This window comes from Apteryx rowi, unplaced genomic scaffold (genome assembly GCF_003343035.1).
Source record: "Apteryx rowi isolate R43461 unplaced genomic scaffold, aptRow1 scaffold_458, whole genome shotgun sequence".
NCBI classification, from domain to species: Eukaryota; Metazoa; Chordata; class Aves; order Apterygiformes; family Apterygidae; genus Apteryx; species Apteryx rowi.
The window spans coordinates 223855-242633 of record NW_020450714.1 but is presented as its reverse complement, the minus strand read 5'-3'; the positions used below and the strand labels follow the sequence as shown (position 1 = coordinate 242633).

At 36.2% G+C, this 18779-nt stretch overlaps 1 protein-coding gene across 2 annotated transcripts in view; it reads left to right on the top strand.

The window, feature by feature from the left end:
* CLPTM1L (CLPTM1 like) overlaps positions 1–18779 on the top strand; it is a 33881-nt gene that overhangs the window by 12282 nt on the left and 2820 nt on the right. Inside the window, exons 7-16 of one of the 2 annotated variants that reach the window (XM_026077550.1) lie at positions 161–255; positions 1583–1667; positions 3377–3480; positions 6181–6246; positions 8384–8434; positions 11512–11594; positions 13431–13465; positions 13754–13809; positions 13893–13937; positions 17679–17794. In XM_026077550.1, coding sequence (XP_025933335.1) covers positions 161–255; positions 1583–1667; positions 3377–3480; positions 6181–6246; positions 8384–8434; positions 11512–11594; positions 13431–13465; positions 13754–13809; positions 13893–13937; positions 17679–17794 — 736 coding nt within the window. The remainder of the gene's footprint in view (positions 1–160; positions 256–1582; positions 1668–3376; positions 3481–6180; positions 6247–8383; positions 8435–11511; positions 11595–13430; positions 13466–13753; positions 13810–13892; positions 13938–17678; positions 17795–18779) is intronic. The other variant, XM_026077551.1, reaches the window with a different exon arrangement.

Here is an 18779-nt window from a genome sequence, read left to right as displayed (position 1 = left end):
ATTGGATTTTACCGGTAGAGCTGCCACCTTGTTTTGGATTTATGATTACTTACCAAAATACATGCAGGTAAAATAGGAAGGTTTCTTTCATGCTGGAATCTAGCATAACAGCAACTAATGCTCTAGTATTTCTTGCACGATTACTTGTTCTTTCTCTTAGGGTTTTCAGAAAAGGATGCAGATGAAGTAAAAGGAATTTTTGTGGATACTAACCTGTATTTTCTGGCTCTGACATTCTTCGTAGCAGCATTCCACGTAAGTGGTGAAAATTTGTTTTTAAGAATTATAGCTTATATAAAAATAAAGATTTGCTGAACTTGGACTCCTTTATTTACTGAGAACTGTTCTTGAAAACAGTTATTTCAGTAAAGCAGTACAAGTGGTGTCTTGTACAAGTCAGCTGTATTTCCAATACAGAGTTAATATAAAAATCTCAAAGAAGATAGAAGTATGAGTCCATTAGCTATAAACTAATTATCATTTTTTCAGTTGTAGTGGAACCAAAACCCCCAGAATTAAATGCCTGCCAACACTTTCAAATTTTCTGCTAAGCTGAGTTATCACAAGGTGTACCACTGCAGTGGGATAGCTGCGGCGCCAATAATAGTTCTTTGAGCCACTGACTTCTACGCCTGTAGGAATTTAGATCAGCTCCAGGTTTATATTAAAAATTTGTCAGTTGGAATGTGCAGAGCTTGCTGCTATATACATGTTTTTGCAGTGTCCCCCAGCTCTGTCAGCATTCTGTTTATCTTGGTTTAAATGTGAATCTTTCAGTGAACATTTTTTTCCAGATTTCATCATTCTACTTTGAACAATTTTTGTCATCTACAGTTATGCTCAGTACAACTCCCATGTTCTGGTATAATTAAGAACTTGCAGAGCACATTATGCTTCTTTATAGTTAGAGTACATTTAATTAATTTGGTGGGAAAAGTCCTTTATACTTCCCAGTCATACTCATTTATTTTCTTCCTTTCTGTTTATCAAGTTGTGATATATCTATAGGCTGAGAAGAGCTCTTCAAATATTTGTTCTTTTGTGTATCATTTTCCCAAATTTAAAAAGAATACTTTTTCATTAAAATTCCTTGACCCAAGAATTTCTTGAATCATCTGTGTTTTTTCAAATATTGAATGCTTAAAGAGAATATTGAAAAAAAATGGTTTGGAGCAAATAAATTTAATGAGTTTAGTCCAACTTCTTACTGCTGAAATCAAGATAAAACCTGACTTGCCATACTGCAGGACTTTTTTTTCCCCTTAAACTTTGGTACTGTCCAAACCTGAACTGATTAATGCTATCAATCCAATACAAAGCACTTTGAATCTAGCTTTAGTATGGTGTTCCCTGATCTGTCAAGGAGCTGAGCAACTTCTCAAGGACCTCAGTTCTTCATCCTCTGTCACAGGCTTCTAAAACAGATTCTTCTTTTAGCTTGTATTTGTGGTGTGTAATTTTGATTCCAGTTTTATGAATCTTGACTTGTAATTCCATCATAAATGCATTTTTAGTAGTTCAGCTGGCAGTCTTTGGTTGGTGCATGTTTCAAGCAAATCAGCATGTGTCTTGCTATTTGCAGCTCCTTTTTGATTTCCTTGCTTTCAAAAATGACATCAGTTTCTGGAAGAAAAAGAGGAACATGATTGGGATGTCTACAAAAGCAGGTATAACCTATAATTCAAAGTGTTATATGTATGTGTGCTATACAGTATATACTGTGCTTTTATTCTTGCTCTAAACTGGCACGTAGATTCATCCAAGGTGATAAAATGAGATGTTTTCTTTCTGTGATCATGGAAAGGTAGCTAACAGGTTGGTTCTAACTTCATTAGCCTGGTGTTCAACTATCACTTGCTTTTAAGCACTCTTGTGTTACTTTCAAGGTTTGACTGTCTTGCAATCAAGAATTAGTTTAAAATTGAGAACAAATTTAAAATACCCTTTGGTGAAGGGACACAAAAATACTTAGAGAAAAGAATGAGGACATGAAAAAATCTTCTGACTGGAGAGAATGTGTTGTCATATGTAATGTTATCCTGCAAATCCCAAATGTCCATTTTAGATAACAACAAGCACCAAACTTTATTTGAAAAAAAAATACAATACTATAATGCTGTGGTTTGATTTTTGGATGTGAGAAAGACTGATGAAACATGGTGGTTTGACATCTTGTCAAGCTTTCTTAGAGACAAATTAGAGGTTAGCAACCAGCCATGGGCACTTGAGGTTAAACATAAAACTACTCAACCTTATTTATTCTGTTAATACTTACTGCTTGTTTTTCTAATAGATTATCCATTGCGATTATAAGTCAAAATGAAAAATCTGGAGTCATTTACCCTCTAAAACTGTATCTCTCTAATTCTACAATATTTACAGATTGATTAAAATATGGGAGGAATATCAATAGGAAAAAATAAGGTGTTGTGACATTAGAATAAACAGCAACATGCTTTTCTCAAGTGGAGATTTCTTCTTTTTTCTTTGTCAGAGGGCATAAGGCATTTATACTGCAGCTGGTATATGTACACAAAAAAGTCAGTGAAAATCTGAAATGATCCAAGGARTTTCAGGCTTGGTAGTGCTATTTGCCAATTAGCTAAGTGAGAAAAGTCAAATTGGAAAGACTGAGGGGTATAGGGTTTTTTTAACCTTACTATCAAAGTGCCAGTGTTCAGTCTCCAGTAATTGACTTGATGATTCCACTGTCTCTTTAGCAAACTTTAATCTCCTTCCTCTCTGTATCTCCTCCTCCTTCCCCTTCAGGAAGTGTGGGACAGGAAATTACCATGAAATGGTTCAACATAATTGTTGATGTCCAAGTGTCTTGTAGCTCTTTCCTATTTCTGTCCCTGCCTAGTTTAATCTAAGAATTATTTAGGAGAAGCTTGTACAAGATTTTGCAGAACCTGAAAAATAACCCTAAAATAAACTGCTTAAAGTTTCAAAGCCATTGAGTAAAATGGATTAATTTTCTCCTAACAGTTTATGAACATTACATTAGTTGCATAAATTTCAAAGATTGGTGTTACTTCGATGCCTTACAGCTTCCTCAAGACAAGACTGATACTGTTGAATTGCTGTAGTACAGAGATCTTCCTTAAATATTCTGATTTCCTTTCATCTCTTGTGATAAAGATTTCATAAAAAGGTTTTGTTCCTTGTTATGTGTCTTTTTATTCAGTCTGCTTGGAGGTATATAGGTAATTGGGCTGCTTTCTAGGATTGCTTAACATATAAAGATGTATGGAGGAGAAGTTCATGCATAAACTGCTTAAGTAAGATAGAATTATAGTAAATAGGCCAACAGTCTTTTGTTGTCTTAACTATTCATTTAAATATTAATAGTTTTGTTTTTTTGTTTTCTGTCTAGTGCTTTGGCGGTGCTTTAGTACTGTGGTAATATTTCTTTTCCTTTTGGATGAACAAACAAGTTTATTGGTACTGATTCCAGCAGGCATTGGTGCAGTGATTGAGGTGAGTTGTTAAAGCTCTAGAACTAAATATCAGTATTCACAGTAACATTCATCCATTGTATCTGGAGTCTTCAAGTATTCTTTAACAGAGCATTTTATAGTTTACTGTACAAAAAGAATGCTAAACTAGTTGCTGGAAAAATACTGCTGGAGTATGCTGTCTTTAAACAGCTTTGTTTAACTGGCTTTCCGTGGTAGAGGAGATTGTGTCCCTTTATTAGACAACTAAATTGGAAGTACGAGCTTTTCTTGGGATGGGCCAGCTGTTATTGTGAAACCAAACACAGGGCTACGTTCAGGTTCCTTCCTGTCACATCCTCTTACAGGCATCACTCACGTGACCAGGCATGAATAACCATGTCAGGGAGCCTTCACAGAAACACTTATCAAAGAGCAGGCTGTGGGCTGACGGAAAGACGCCTCTGGGCTGCAGTTTTCTGCCAGGCCATGACTGAGGTACTCGGGGAAGAAAGAAAAGGAAGAGACTGCTGGCTGTGTTCATTATTCCGGCAGACCATGTCCAGTCAATGGGTTGCAGATACTGCTCGGAAGCCCACTTATTTGTAACAAAGTACAAAGTCAACACTGATGGGAAGAGCAGATCTTATTATTTTTCAGTGTTTAAAACTAAGTTCAGGACTTTGTGGAATTTTTGACTACGCATCTCCTGCAGTTGCAAATGATCTCTGTCAGGACAAAATAGTTCAGAACATACTCTTTTAATCTGAATGCGCTTTTAAGTTAGTGATTAAGTTGTTGAATGCAAAGCTGCAAATATGAGCCTTAAAACTTCAGCTTAGTGTATAAAACAGATTAGACTCTAGTGAAAAGTACAAACAGTGATATCCCAAATAGTACCATTTCCTTGACTACAAAACTAATTATTTAGTAATTTGGGATACCAGAATAAATTTTAAAAATATCGTGTATTTCTATGTGTTGTTTTTTCATATTGTATTTGCTACTGTTTTTGTCCTCCAAAAATTAAATTTAATCTTGTATTTCAAAATTTCTTTAGCTCTCTGAAATTTCAACAAGGTTTCAGGGATAAATATATATCCCAATGTGATAATTTGCCATAAACATTCTGCTAATCTTGCCAAATATCTTTTATTTTGATTTTAGCTTATTTGGATTTTAAGGATCAAAAAAATCTTTGAATCTAAAGATTTCAGAAATTCAAAAGGGTTAAATGATTTAAAAATGTGTATTGTCAAGATAAATGACAGTTTTGGTTATAGTAAAAAATAAAAGAAATAGCCTTGGTCTCTAAATTGCTTTCTTTTCAAAAGTTTTAGTGAAAACCAGGTCAGGCACATATGGTAGGGTGACAGACAGGATCAACTATGTTTCAAGATTTAAATTCAATTGAAACTTTAAGATTTTGCATTCCTGTTTTATAAAGAAGATGGATTTATTGGTTGCCATTACCTAAGAACAGGCAAATCCAGATCTCATTTGTCGAAAGACTCCAAAGTCTTTGTGCCTGTCAGAGATTCTTGTTGGAGCTGCCCAAAGAGCTAAAAAATAGTGCTCTTGGAGATCTGTAGTCCTTATGACTGTTTGCCTCCTGTCATCTTTTTCATACACCTTATTTTCTGGTATGTTGCTTTTGGATTGCAGGCTGGGGGAGCTGCATTTAAGGGATTATATGAGTACATTATGTGAAATTTATATGGAGGGAAAATGTTCTGTAGTTGAAGTTGTTAAAGTACTTGTTGAAGTAAAATATCTCTGATCTCAAGTGATGGTGAGGTAACATGCTTATCTAAAGTGAGAATGAACATATGGATTATACATCTTAAAGAAAATTTGGCTACTGGGGAGTACTCATTCGCAACTTATCCTTAGCACATGTTTCTCATGCAGTAGTAACTGTGACATTGCTGCTGTCATAAGTAGTCTTCTCACTTGTGTCAAAGCTGACAGTAAAGGGTTGCCTTTACCCAATTGTGCTGTTTTGTTTGGAAGATATGATGGGTGGGAAAAGAATATTGGTGTTGTTATTCGAGCAAACAAATTCAAACAAAAAGTTCAAGTCAAACAACCTTGCCCGCAAAAAGTTTCGTGGAATATAGTCCTGCTGAGCTTACTGTATTTTTTAACTTGTAGAAACTATACAATGGGGCAGATACTTGAGTAAATTTTCAGATGAACTGAACCTTTGGTTGCATTAGGGCCAGACTGTAACAGCCTTACACTAAGTAGCCAAATTACCCCATGGATTCACTGACTTTGCCTTAATCCTCGTAGTCCACTGCTGAAATGTAGTGACCATGTAAGGGCCTACTTAGTCAGTGCTAGGTGTTCAGAGGCACCTTCGTCTTGGAAACACCAGCTAACCTTGAAGGCATGTAAAAACTTACTTAGCAGGTGGTTACTGGAGGACATTCAACCTGAGGAGCATTGGTGCTGAGAGCCACTAACTTTCACCCTAGCTCTGCAATACAGATATCGTGGAAAGACTATGTTATTTCACTTCAAGTATATCATCTAATATGGGGACTTAACTGTGCAGACTCTCAATGATTTACCTGTTTGGTGACATGGCTTTCAGTTTGTACACATGTATATGCAGGCAGTCTGCTGCGATCAGGCAATTACTGCATTTATACCTATGACCTTTTGATTATCTGAATCTTGTGGAAGAAATTCCTTTAGATAATTTTGTATGTGTGCAATTTGTTTTTGTTAACCACAGCTCTGGAAAGTGAAGAAAGCTTTGAAAATGACAATCAAATGGCAAGGCATGAGACCCAAAATTCAGGTACAGTAGATATGAGCACTTTAGTGATTAAAGCTGTTGAACTTTCTTTCTCCTTTCAGGTTACTGTGCAACTTGGCTTGCAGTAAAACGAACATATAAAAACTATCAAAGCCTTGTATGCACATCTTTTCTTTGAGGATGACTTAATACAAAAGCTTAGATGAGTAGTTTCAAAATTACAAACTTATTTTTAATCAATTTGTATGGAAGGATTAATGATTTGTAGGTATTTATGATGTGAGAAACTTCAAAACTCCCCTCTCAGTCCTGCTGAATCTTAACAAGTGGGCCTGTGCTCCTGCCGCGATGTTGGAAAAGCACTCTTACCGCACGTGGTGACTTGAACTGAAGGACTGCATTTTTCATGAAACTGAAGGTGCAATTTCTACATTGTGGAACTAGCAGAAGGTGATGTGACCAATGTCCTGGGGACAGGAGAGTCTTAAACTGTTACTACTCTGAGGATCTGTGAAAGTCCTGAGACTACTTGCAGGATATGTGCTGTCAGCTAAGATTCAAATTAATGCTGGTTGTAGTTTGTGGGTTTTGGTTTTTTTGTTTTGTTTTTTACATGATTGTGGTCTTTCACTTTTGCTGGTAATGAAGATCATGAAATTCAGGGCCACAATAACTTCATACAAATTTTTTAAAAGTGAGTCTATATTCAAAGAGGTTTTTTTCTTGTTGGTATGAGAAACAGTTGTATAATCTCCAGTGTTTACATAACAAGAAGTTCTGGCATTTTTTGCTGCTTGAAATCTGCATTTTAAGTAGCTGATAGCTCTGTTTGCTCCCTTGACAGTATTCAAGGAAATGTTTTTAAAAAATCACAACTTCTTTGCAATCCTTAGTTCTTTTCAAAGTTTCTGTACTATTACAGCTGTGGTTTGTGTGTGAGCTTGTTTGTTTAAGTCTACAAGAACATAGTTGGTTGAATAGCTTGTTTAGGTTTAAGAACAATATTATTTCAGTCTGGAAACAGAAATCTGTTATTATTTATGCTAACATTGAAAAACCTCTGCAYAGTAAAAATGAGGAGAACAAACCATACAAGGATTGACAGGAAAAAAACACTCATCAGTTATTTTTCTTTTAAAATACAGTGTTTTCACAGTTGTTGTACTTGACAAGCTGTTACTTGCTGAATATTGATCCTCTAACTAAAAGCTGGTGAATACTGTTTTCAAAAAAGTACTGTTGGAATGTGTGTAATTGTGATGAAAAGGTTTATTAAAAAAAATAATAATAATAATAACCTTTGACTTCACTGGCTTTTCTGGAGGAAACTATTAGCAATCCTCTTCAGAAAAACGGAATTGAAGTGGAGATCATTCATAATTGACCTCTTTATGCATGAAATGGTTATGGTTATTAAGAACTACTTCCTCTAACAGTCAAATTCCTAGGCATTTGACTTTGCTTTCATTTGGTGAACTCTGCTGTCTGAACAGCACTTTTCAAAGCAGAAAAGTCTTGGATGTTCAATGTAAAATATGAAGGAAAAAATTATACATTGTAGGCTACCCTATATTTAGCAGACTGCTCACATCATTTATAGTGACTGTCTTATATAGATGCATATAAGAGCTTTGAACTATTACTAAACTGTATGTCCAGTAGTAGTTTAGTTGGCAGTTTAAATCTCCATTTAGGCAGTTGCGCAGTAAATGCTAAGGACTTTGTTTTGTGTCAGTAGAAAATGTGTTATTTTTGAGGTGCTAATTAGTTTGGAATAAGATTACTGTTTGGAGCGTAGTGTGATGCTAAAATTATCATACAAAGAAAAGAACCTTCCCTGTAGAAATGCCTTAGTCATTTTCAGCTTATCGTGGGATATAACAAATATATTCTTTTGAACCTTTTGTTATAATCTTCTCTGAAAAATGCAATTAAATATGAATTGCTGTATGATATCGAATGCTATTTGGAGGGAAAATGCACCTTCACCTTTAAGTAACATTTTGTCATGTATGTTTCTTCCCTTATTAGACATTCTGAATAGATGGTGGCATCCTGTAGATTTTAAAGTCTAATACTTTAGGAATATTCTTGAATTTTACAGCAACCTTTTACTTTGGGTAAAAAAATACTTTTTTCCATAATTCTGACTTAATTTTATATATTATATATTTTGCAGTTTGGTACATACAATGACTCTGAAAAGAAAACTGAGGAATATGATTCCCAGGTAAGAGGGAATCCTGTGACTTTTGATATATAAATATTAATATTGCCTACTGATCATGCTTTGAACACATAGTAAGATCTTTTGTCCTAGAGTCATTATAGAATTGCAAATTAGTGCTGTCTCTTTCAAATTGAGACACCTGATTTGTTGTATGGGTAAAGCGCTCAGCTAGCCTTGGTTGTTACCCTAAGGCTGACTACATGTGAACAATTTCACCTGTCACTGACTTGAACTGAAAATGTTTAAACTAGGTAGGAAATATTCTGAATTGTCTTCTATTCTTACGGTTTTAACAAGGCATCACCTTTTGGCCACCCAGAAGAGATAGTAGGCTAGATGGACACTTGATCCAGCCCGGTGCAGGTGCCTTATGTTCTTATGGTGTGTCTGATTTTTAATTATAGCTTGCAACAAGATTCCTTAGGAGTAACAAAACCTAGTATTAAATTATTAGTTCTGTGCTTCAGTAATGGACTTCAGATAAAGGGTATTCCTAATGCTACTGAAGAGCAGAAACTTCATGGTTATGGTCCTCTGTTCCTTTATTATGTTTTAGACAAGTGTTGGTCTGTCTTATAAGATGGTATTTTGATAACTTCAAGTTAAGCATAGCCAGCAAATCAAAGGAAGTGATTATACACCTCTCCTCAGCACTCGTTAGACTGTATCTAGAATACTGCATCCAGTTTTGGGCTCCCAAATACAAGAAAGACATTGATAAACTGGAGCAGATTCAGCAGAGAGCCACTAAGATGCTGGAGCATTTGCCCTGTGAGGAGAGGCTGAGGGTGTGGGGTTTGCTCAGCCTGGAGAAGAGGCAGCTTCAGGGGGTCTCCCAGCACCTATGAGGAGGTTATTAAGAAGATGGAGCCAAGCTCTTTATAGTGGTGGAGGACAAGAGGAAATGGGCATAAATAGAAACAAGAGGTTCAGACTGGGTAATAGGAAAAATCTCTTTCACCATGAAGACAGTTAAGCATTTTAACAAATTGCTCAGAGAGGCTGTGCGGTCTCCGTCCTCAGAGGCTTTCAAGGCCAGACTGGATAAAGCCCTGAACAATCTGGTCTGACGCCATGGCTGGCCTGGTCTTAAGCAGGAAGGTGGACTGTTTGACCTTCTGACCTGAGTTATCATATGATCCTAAGCTTTAATGCAAAATACTTTCTAGGATTTGTCTTCCAGAAGCTAAATGGTATGGTTCCACATGAAAGAATATATTCTGCCTTGGCCTCCATTTGTTCCAGATAAAATGTGCAGGCAGTATATTATCTCTGTATCTCTAATCCTCCTCAATAAGGCAGAGCACTGAGGTAGAGTCATCTCTCCCTCTTCAAAGTGAACAAGCCAAAAAACTTGCATTCTTAAAAGCTAATATTTTTCATTCAATGCTACTAGACTGGTTCTCTCAATATGAAAAATTTGGAATGAATACATAAGAATCATGTTCTTATTTCATGGCATTTTAGTTTCTTTGATTGTTTTGTGAGGAATCTTGTCAAAAGTTCTTTTGAAATGTAGGTGAATAAAACAGGTCCCTTTTGTCCACATGCTTGTTTCATCCTTCAGAAAGTTGTGATAGAGGCATTGCTTCCATTTACAAATAGCCACATTGACTTGCCAAATATACCATCTGTATGTTACCAATTTAGTTATTTCATTTTTTACCAGTTTGGTATGAGTGCCAGCTTTACTGGTCTGTAGTTTCTTTGATCTGCCCTGAAGGCTATGTTAGAAATAGGTGTCATCTTTGATTTTTCCAGTATGAAGACAGTCTTGAGTGATAAGTTACATCAGCGGTGAGTTCATTTCTTTTATAAGAAAGACTTTATGATTCCTGGGTGAATGCCACCTAGTTCTAGCAGTCTGTTACTATATACTGTCAGTGTTTTAGATGCAAAACCTCTTTTCCTGACACTTCTAATTTAAGAGTTTGTGTGATGTGTCCAAGTTTCTCTACAGTGAAAACAGATGTGAAGAAATAACTTAGCTTTTCTGCTATAGACTAGACTTTTGAGTGCCGTTTTATATCATCTGTTGACCTTACATACCCTAGCAGGCTTCTTCTCATATGTTCAAAAATGGGTTTGGAGGTGCCATTGAAAACTTGGTCTTCAGTCTTTTTTGGCCTGCTGTGGTGGTGTTATTAACTTGCAGGCCTTCTTGTGGGCTTCATGAAAATCATTCATGATCCCCAAAATCTGCCTCCACATTCCTCTCCAGAATGATGTTTTGTTGATTTGCCTGGGGACATTTGAAGGCTCCTTCTATAATAGAGGAAGTAGTACTCGTATTGTTATAAAATGAATTACACAGTTGGTAATTAATAAAACTTTCTTTACGGGCCTGCCTTTCCCATGAGATTGGGGAAATTGGGTGTTGACCAATCATATTGAGTATACATGTTATTTTCACTCTTTATCTTGAGGGAACAGATACCCCAGTCAATTGATATCATCAGAAAAAGTAGCAGAATTCTCTGATGAAAATTATATGAATTTAAGGAACTCTTATCTTCTTTCTGTACTGGAAAGTTTTAAAAGATGTTACAGCATTAATTGATCTATGGATTAGATACACATGCTGGTATAACAAAGACCTAAAGTTTTGAGTTACTTCTGTGTTTGAAGCTGAAATCTGGTTGAAACATTGTCTGAGAAGCAGAACTGCAAGTAACTTATCTGAAGAGGAATATCTTAATGGGTTGTTGTTCTTGCATGTTCCTCACAAATTTGAAAACTGATATTTGTACCTGTTATTTATGTGGAGGAATGTTCGCGTACTTCCTGATTTATGAAAATACTTGAACACTGGTGTTAAGCAGAGAGCTATTCTTAGACTCTGATCTACATACTGTGTCATTTTGCCTATGTAGGCTCTAAGCAGCTTTGGTGGTCTGAACTGAGCACTGGAATTTTTACCTTCTCTTGAACTGGAGCATATTGGAAATAATAGTAGATATTCAGAAAACGGAAAAGATTTTCAGGGAAAAACCTATGTGGCTGTCTTCCAGTTGACATCATGAAAAATCCATTACTTATAAAATGTGAACTAACAGATTACTTTCCTTCTCTATTAGGCTATGAAATATTTGTCATATTTACTGTATCCACTCTGTATTGGAGGTGCAGGGTATTCCTTGCTGAATGTCAAATATAAAAGGTATGGTATTGTAAACCTATAAATGATTTTATATAGAATTGAAATATTTCACATTTTTTTCAGTACTAATTCGTTTGAGATGATGCGATATGGAAATCGGTTATTTTAGGTTGCTTGATTCATAAGTTAGGAACCAGAAACTTCCTAGTTCTATAGGATTTAAAACTGGAAAGACTAGCTGGCTTTTAACATCCTGTAAGCTACAGGCAATTGTACTTCACAGGTGAGCCGGTAGTGCTGTAGTATAGAATTCAGTAACTTACAAGAATAAGCTGTCAATCAGAAGAGGAGGAAGAAAGCTGCCAGTGATGTTAAGAGAACAGATAACATGGGGGAGAGAGCAGAGGAATTCAGTGGTTGAACCTATCCAATAACAGAAAGAAGCAAAAAGGCCCCCAAATTACTTCTCTTCTGACCCTGAGTGGTTCCTCTGTTCTTAAATGTGATGGTTAGGATGGTAAGCAAGCAGAAGCATTTTTTAAGAATGGAGTCTGTATGCCCTCAGAGCCATGGCTTTACTGCACTGTATCAAGTCTTCAGCTCTTGTTAATGTTTGATATTTCATGGAAAGGTGAAACTCCTGTCCACTTTCATGCAAAATAATACAGCTAGTTCATTTTCTATTGGAGAAATATAGAGAAGTAGACAGCCATGAAGCTTTGTTGTAGAAACAAGCTGCAAATGCCTGGTGAGGGCCATGCATGAAAATCCTTCATATTCTCTAGGCCACGTGGGGATGGGAGGGAAAACAACAGCTTAAAATAGCATCAAAAAGGACTATTATTGCCACATATGTGGGCAATAGTGTTTGTAGTAGAAACTGAGACAATTTATGAGCTATTGGAAAAATATATTTTTCAGTGGTTCTTGTCTCTGTAAGGAGTTAACAAAGATGCAGCATTTAAACAAATTTTTGCTTTTCTTACAAAATTCTTAAATTCATTCACTACTGCAAAATAATATATGCTAAGTGTTCTGTAAGCTGTAGTTTAAGAAAATGAAAACAATTAGTACAATTTTGATCACTGTTAAATCTACTTTTGTAAAGAAATGTGATGGAACAAATAATCTTAGCAGTGGATTATCCTTTAATCTTACAGGCTGTGTTTTCTGATTTATTTTGTAGAGGCATGTGAGTTAATGTTGCTCCAGTTAGAACATTGCTGTTAATCTGTGTACAAGTTCAATTTCAAATAATGCAATGTGAGCATTGCAATTATTAGCCTTTCTTACTGTTGCAGACGGAAGGATGGAATTTAACCACCATGTGTAACACTATTGTTATTTGGCTAAGGTTGTGCTCCACTGAACGTTTGGGAGGTTTTGTTAGATTTAACTAGGGGAAGATGTAGATTCCTTCTATTTACTCTTTAAAAACAGTGTATACTGTAGCGGTCGGCACTGATTGATATTTGTCTTAAATTTGATAAATCCTTGCAGTGCCATGTTAAGTCTCATTAATATTTAGAAATACAGTGGTACCCTTTGTAGGCATTAATATGGACATTGCACGGTGCACCCTGATGTAGTTTGGATGGAGGAGTCTTGGAACATTCTGAAAAATTATTGAAGCTGTTGATAAAGTTCTCCAGACGTGTTGGATGCCACTGATAAGTGTCCATTGCTTAAACTATTAGGAGCTTTTCTGGAGCCCTTTCTAATCAAAGGAAGATGTGAGGTGTTTAGTTCTTCTGTAAAGTAGTTCACAAGATAGCCAATTTCATTGAGGAGTCAGGTAGCCCTTGGCAGCATACAGGCACTGGGATGGATGTATTATGGGTATATCTATTTGGCTGAGGTGGAAAAGTAACTGGACTGTCTTTTGTTTGTTTGCAGCTGGTACTCCTGGTTGATTAACAGCTTTGTCAACGGTGAGTACCCTCTTTTTTTTTCTTCTATTCATACCTCTTCAAATTAACGCCAAGACTCAAAAGTAGAAAACTAACTGGCATCAGCTGGAAGAATGTGATATGGAATAATAATTTGACCGTGGTTTCCAAAATTATCACAGCAATTGAGAAAAGGGAGAAGTGAACCAAAAGAATTAGATGCAGCTTCTCTCTTTAGGAGGAAAAATGTAGATCTGTAATTGAAAGTACAGTTGGCTGGTGTACTTCTGTTGTGCATTTACATCTAAACTATTCATATTTTATCTTCAGGAGTGTATGCTTTTGGATTCCTATTTATGCTGCCCCAGCTGTTTGTAAACTACAAGGTAAGATTGGAAAGTGATAAAAGACAACTTTTCTAGTCTCTTCTTCCAGACTTTATTACAACTTGATATTTTTTTAATCCTAGATGAAATCTGTTGCACACTTACCATGGAAGGCTTTCACATATAAAGTAAGTAAAGCTGTACTTCTTTTTAAAGACTTGTGCTGTTATTTCAGAAATAACTTTTCCTTGAGAAACAGGGTAGTAATACCTAGCTGGAGGCTGACTTCATTTTTAAGAACTAAGCTGCCAGTAAAAGTAGAACTTTGTTTGCAACTGTCCTTTTTAAAAAAAAAAAAAAAAAAGGCAAACAATTTCCATTTTTCATAATGACTTCCATATAATGAGAATAATTGCATCCCAATTTTTATGAAAATATTGCTTTTTCTCCTGTCCTGTGTGGGTACAAATGTTGGTCCTGCAAATAATTTTTTTCAGTCTAAATTTAATACATTATTTTAGCAAGTGAGAGATTTATTACTGAATGACAGTTCTTAAGAAATAGATAGGGCTGACAGAAGACCTTATTTTGACAGGTTCCAGGAGTGACCAGAGTTTGAAGTAATGTACACACTGTGTTGTGCTTATATAGTAATTCTGAACTTCTGGGAAATGTAGTGACTAATGTATAGTAAGTTGTTATATGATGGTGAAAAAGGGGTTGCACTGTGGTGTCCCCACTACCTAGGGCTACCATTGTAGGAAATAATGCAACAACATAGCAAAGCTTAGCACCAAACTTTAGAGGAGGAGAAAATTAGTTCATTTCAGAACAAAATCAGTTCACTGTCTCATACCTGCACTCCCCCAGGCACCCACATGCGTGTCCAAATGATTTGTAGAGTATTCAGGCACCAAAATGGGTGTATCCAAGTAGCCCAGTCAGGATTCCTTGTGATGATATGGAGAACAAGGGACACCAACCTGAGTTCCCATGTCTCCTACATTCCTCCTAAATTGGCAGCTACATGCTGGTTTGGGATGTTTTGTTCTCTTATGCTTTAACAGCGGATAGTGTTTGGTCTCCATCCTGTCCCACCTCAGTGAGTCATTAGGATTGTTTGTACTGCCCTTTGTGTTCTTGATAATTGTGTCCTGAGAAGCTACACATCCATGTGCTGGGATCTTGATAACCTTCTAATCTGGGTGCCATCAACGTGCCCTTTTTTTGTGCTTCCACATGTGACCACTTTAATTCATTCATCCTTCACACCAGTGTATCAACATTCTCCACAACATAGTCTTTCAAAATAAGTGGTGTTAAAAGCTTTTAAAAACATGGTGTGCACTTTTGAACTGATAATCTGGGACAAAGGAACTAAAAATTTGAAATTAAAAGAGCCTTTCATAGTATAGCCTTTTATATTTCTGTGAGCCTGCAGCCATAGCCACAGTTTCTGCCTTCCTAATATTTTTAAGAAATCACAAGGACCTAGCAAAAACAGATTGAAATATACCTGGTAGCAGGATAGCAACTAAACAGTATGCAATATGGAAATATGGCCCAAAAATTAAAATGAATTTCTAGTCTTTCAGCTATCTAGTAGGCAAATCAGCCTGTCTCCTAAGAGGAAAAAGATGAACTATATTATTAGTGAATGTTAGTGAACCAATTTCAGTTTTACTTTGGCAACAAAATACGTGTTTTGTAACTGAGCAGAGACCTCAGCAGTTGAATAGGCAACACAGGTTGTATTCAAAGCAGTAAAATGCACTTTCTGAATAGCCGCCTTCTACTGAGCACTTACGTTCTTGTTAAAAGATGCCAGAGGCTACCCCCAACAAAGGCTTGTGTGTACGTAGAATAAGTATACAATTTTTAAAATTATTTTTAACTATTGGGCTTTGGAGGGGGATAACTTACTTTTTTCTAGTGAATATTTAAAGCTGCTTGCTGTCTTCTGCACTTTGAATAGTGGAAAGAATAGTCTGAGGTCTCATGTGTGCTTGTTTTTGGAGATAAGAGAAACCTTAATTTTTTTCTGTATTCTGGGCTTTGGTCCTAATCAATGGAAAGAGCTACTAATGGAGTCTGCAAGCCCTCTCTCAAAATAGTGAATTGATATCATTTCAATAGCTTGTTACAATTATTTAAAGAATGTCTTAGGAAGCTTCTGAAGATCCTATTAAAATCCAAAAAACTAGAGCAAGTTCACTTCAGGGCACGTTTAAATAAAATCTGAATGTTTTAGTTTGGGATGTTTCCCTGTTTTGGTGTGATTTGGCATTTTTGATATTCACCTAAGCAGGCAAAGCATTTTTTGCCTTTAATTTGAATTCTACATTTTGTTAATATCTCTAGGAGTTTATGCTCTCTCTAGGAAACCTTTTTTTATTATTTATGAATAGCAAAAATGTTACCTAGGTACGGTATTCTTTTTGTTACAGAAGACTGGCAAAAATTGAGATCCTTCTAACTTTTCAGTTGCTGCAGTTGCTATTTTTAAGCACAGGAACACCTTCAAATGAAGTAATTAATCTCAAAAGCAGACCAGTGAGACTAAACACTGTTAGAAGGGCTGCCTTCAGGTATTCGGTTTGGATGACTTTTGAGGGCTGCATAAGTACCTGAAAGGGTGGGGAATTGAGTGTTTGTTGGAAGACATGGCTTGGATGGTAACTTGGAAAGGCCTCACTTTGTAATTTGTTGGGGTTCTTTTGTTCTGCTGGCAGATCTTCTTTGCGCAGGCTTGAGAAGTGCTGTCTGTATTCTTTGATCACTTGGGATTGACAGATTTGTTTTGACTTGCCAGAAAGAGCTTGCCTGTTGGAACTAATCAGAACTCTTTCCTTTCCAACATCCCAATTTTCCACTGATGAGTTGACTTTGTTTCATCATATAGACATTGGGTTTTTTTCCCCCAAGAGCGAGTCCTCCTCTAGTTAGAAAATGCATCACTTTCCTCACTTCTTAAGGTATGGATTTATATACAGTTGAGCCAGACTAAGAACTCACCAATAATGAAAGAAGAAGCCATGTGATCTTTTTGCTCTTGTAAGCAGATTCAATCTGTTAACCCAATCGTGAATATTCTTTGCTGGCTTTGTTTCCTGCTGTTTTTAGTGATTTGAATCAGTTTGTTGCACCATCTGATGAGTGCTAGAGCAGGTACACTGTAAGTATCCCTCCCCGTAGGCTAGGATCAGATCCAGAAGAGTTACCTTTCTGTTTATTTCTTTACCTCCTCTGTCAAAATATTTTCACCCGTGCACAGCTCAGAGCCTGTTTGTATTGCTTTCCCAGCAGATGTCTGGGAATTTAAACTTTCTCATTCAAAAAAAGTAGCCAGAAAATATTTTACTATTGCTGCAAAAACAGAACCTATAGCATGCCTAGTTGAGTGGAGTCAAAAAACTTGAAAATGATGTAAGGTTGCCAAGTTAATGTTCTTAATAGTAAATGAATAAGAGTTTTTATACAAATTATTTCATTTTCCCACAGAAAATGAAAGTGAACTATGACATTTTGTGAATCCTGAATATTTTGAGTAATGGGAGGCTATAGTGTTTCATCTGTTTCTTTCAAAGATTTCAGTGAAGTTGCTAATGTATGCCTTTTCCTCACATAGCAATACTCTCACTTGCCTGAAGTAGTCCTACTTCCTTTTCACTTGTAACATGCACTGTGTTTACACATTGTCTGTAATTGTGTGGTTTAAAGTAGACAGTACAGCCTTCATTAAAGGAAGGCACTTTGAAGTTTGCATTAATTAGTTTTTCAGCCTAACCCTTAAATATTGCTATAGATACATAATAAGCTGTGTATCTACTGAAAAATATTGTTCTAAAAAGCTGTTTCCTGTAGCTCTGTATGACAGATTACTTCCTTTCTTCATACCCAATTGAAGTATGCTTTTCTTTCATTTTTAGGCATTCAACACCTTTATTGATGATATTTTTGCTTTTATCATCACTATGCCAACATCTCATAGGCTGGCATGCTTTAGAGATGATGTCGTGTTCCTGGTCTATCTTTACCAAAGATGGTATGCTTTTCTTTAATATTGATAAGAGTTTTTAAAGTACTCTAAATGCTTGCAGCCTTATTGCTATAAAGAATTACAGAATAGTTTGGGATAGCATAGTTTGGGATAGACTTTAAACAGAATTTTTATACCATATTTATATATGTAGTATGGTCTGGATAATGGTACTTCTGTATCTGCCTACTGAATGGGAAGGCTGAGCGAGGGATTCTGAAAAGGCAATCTCAATACAAATAAGCTGAGCATAGCAAAAGCACCTTCCCATAACTGACAGTATTCCTGGACCCTTTTTAGTATGCTAAGAGAGTAGTCAAGTACTAAACTCCTCTTCTCGCAGCACTTAAAGAATTCTTGTCTCTTTTCCCTTCTCACTCCCCAAACAAGGCTCCTGCTTTTCAACAGGTGGAGTTTCACATTTGCAAGTTGCCAAAAAAAAAAAAAAAAATTAACCTGAAAGACAAAGACCTGAAGTAAGGTGGAAAAGAGCAATTCTTAAGTTTGCATTCACAAACCCATGTAGGAGTTCTGGGCTTCTAACCCTTGCCAAGGGGCTGCCTGTCCATAACAGGCTTCCGTAGCTGAGGCACACTTCCTGAGTTGCTCTGCAAGACACTAACACAGGATGTTTTCTGGTGAAGGATTGCCCTGCTCTGCTTTTGTCTGTTTCCAAAAACAAGTTATCAGATTCTCCAGTAATTTAAGTATCTGGCAAGTTTCAGATTCTGTTTGAGTAAATGAAAGCAGAAGGGAAGAAGGCTCCATATAGTAGCCATTGAAATATTATTCATAAGTTAAGCTAAATAAGATGTATTCTTGTGTTCAACAGTAAATATTTATCTGTGGAGCAAACAGGAATTTTAAGCCTAGTTCACATTACACCAGATTATGTGGATGTTTACATCTAACTAATCATTAATACTAAATGAGAACTTGAGTTTTAGCTTTATATAATTCCACATAAAACAGGCACCTTTCAAGGTACTGT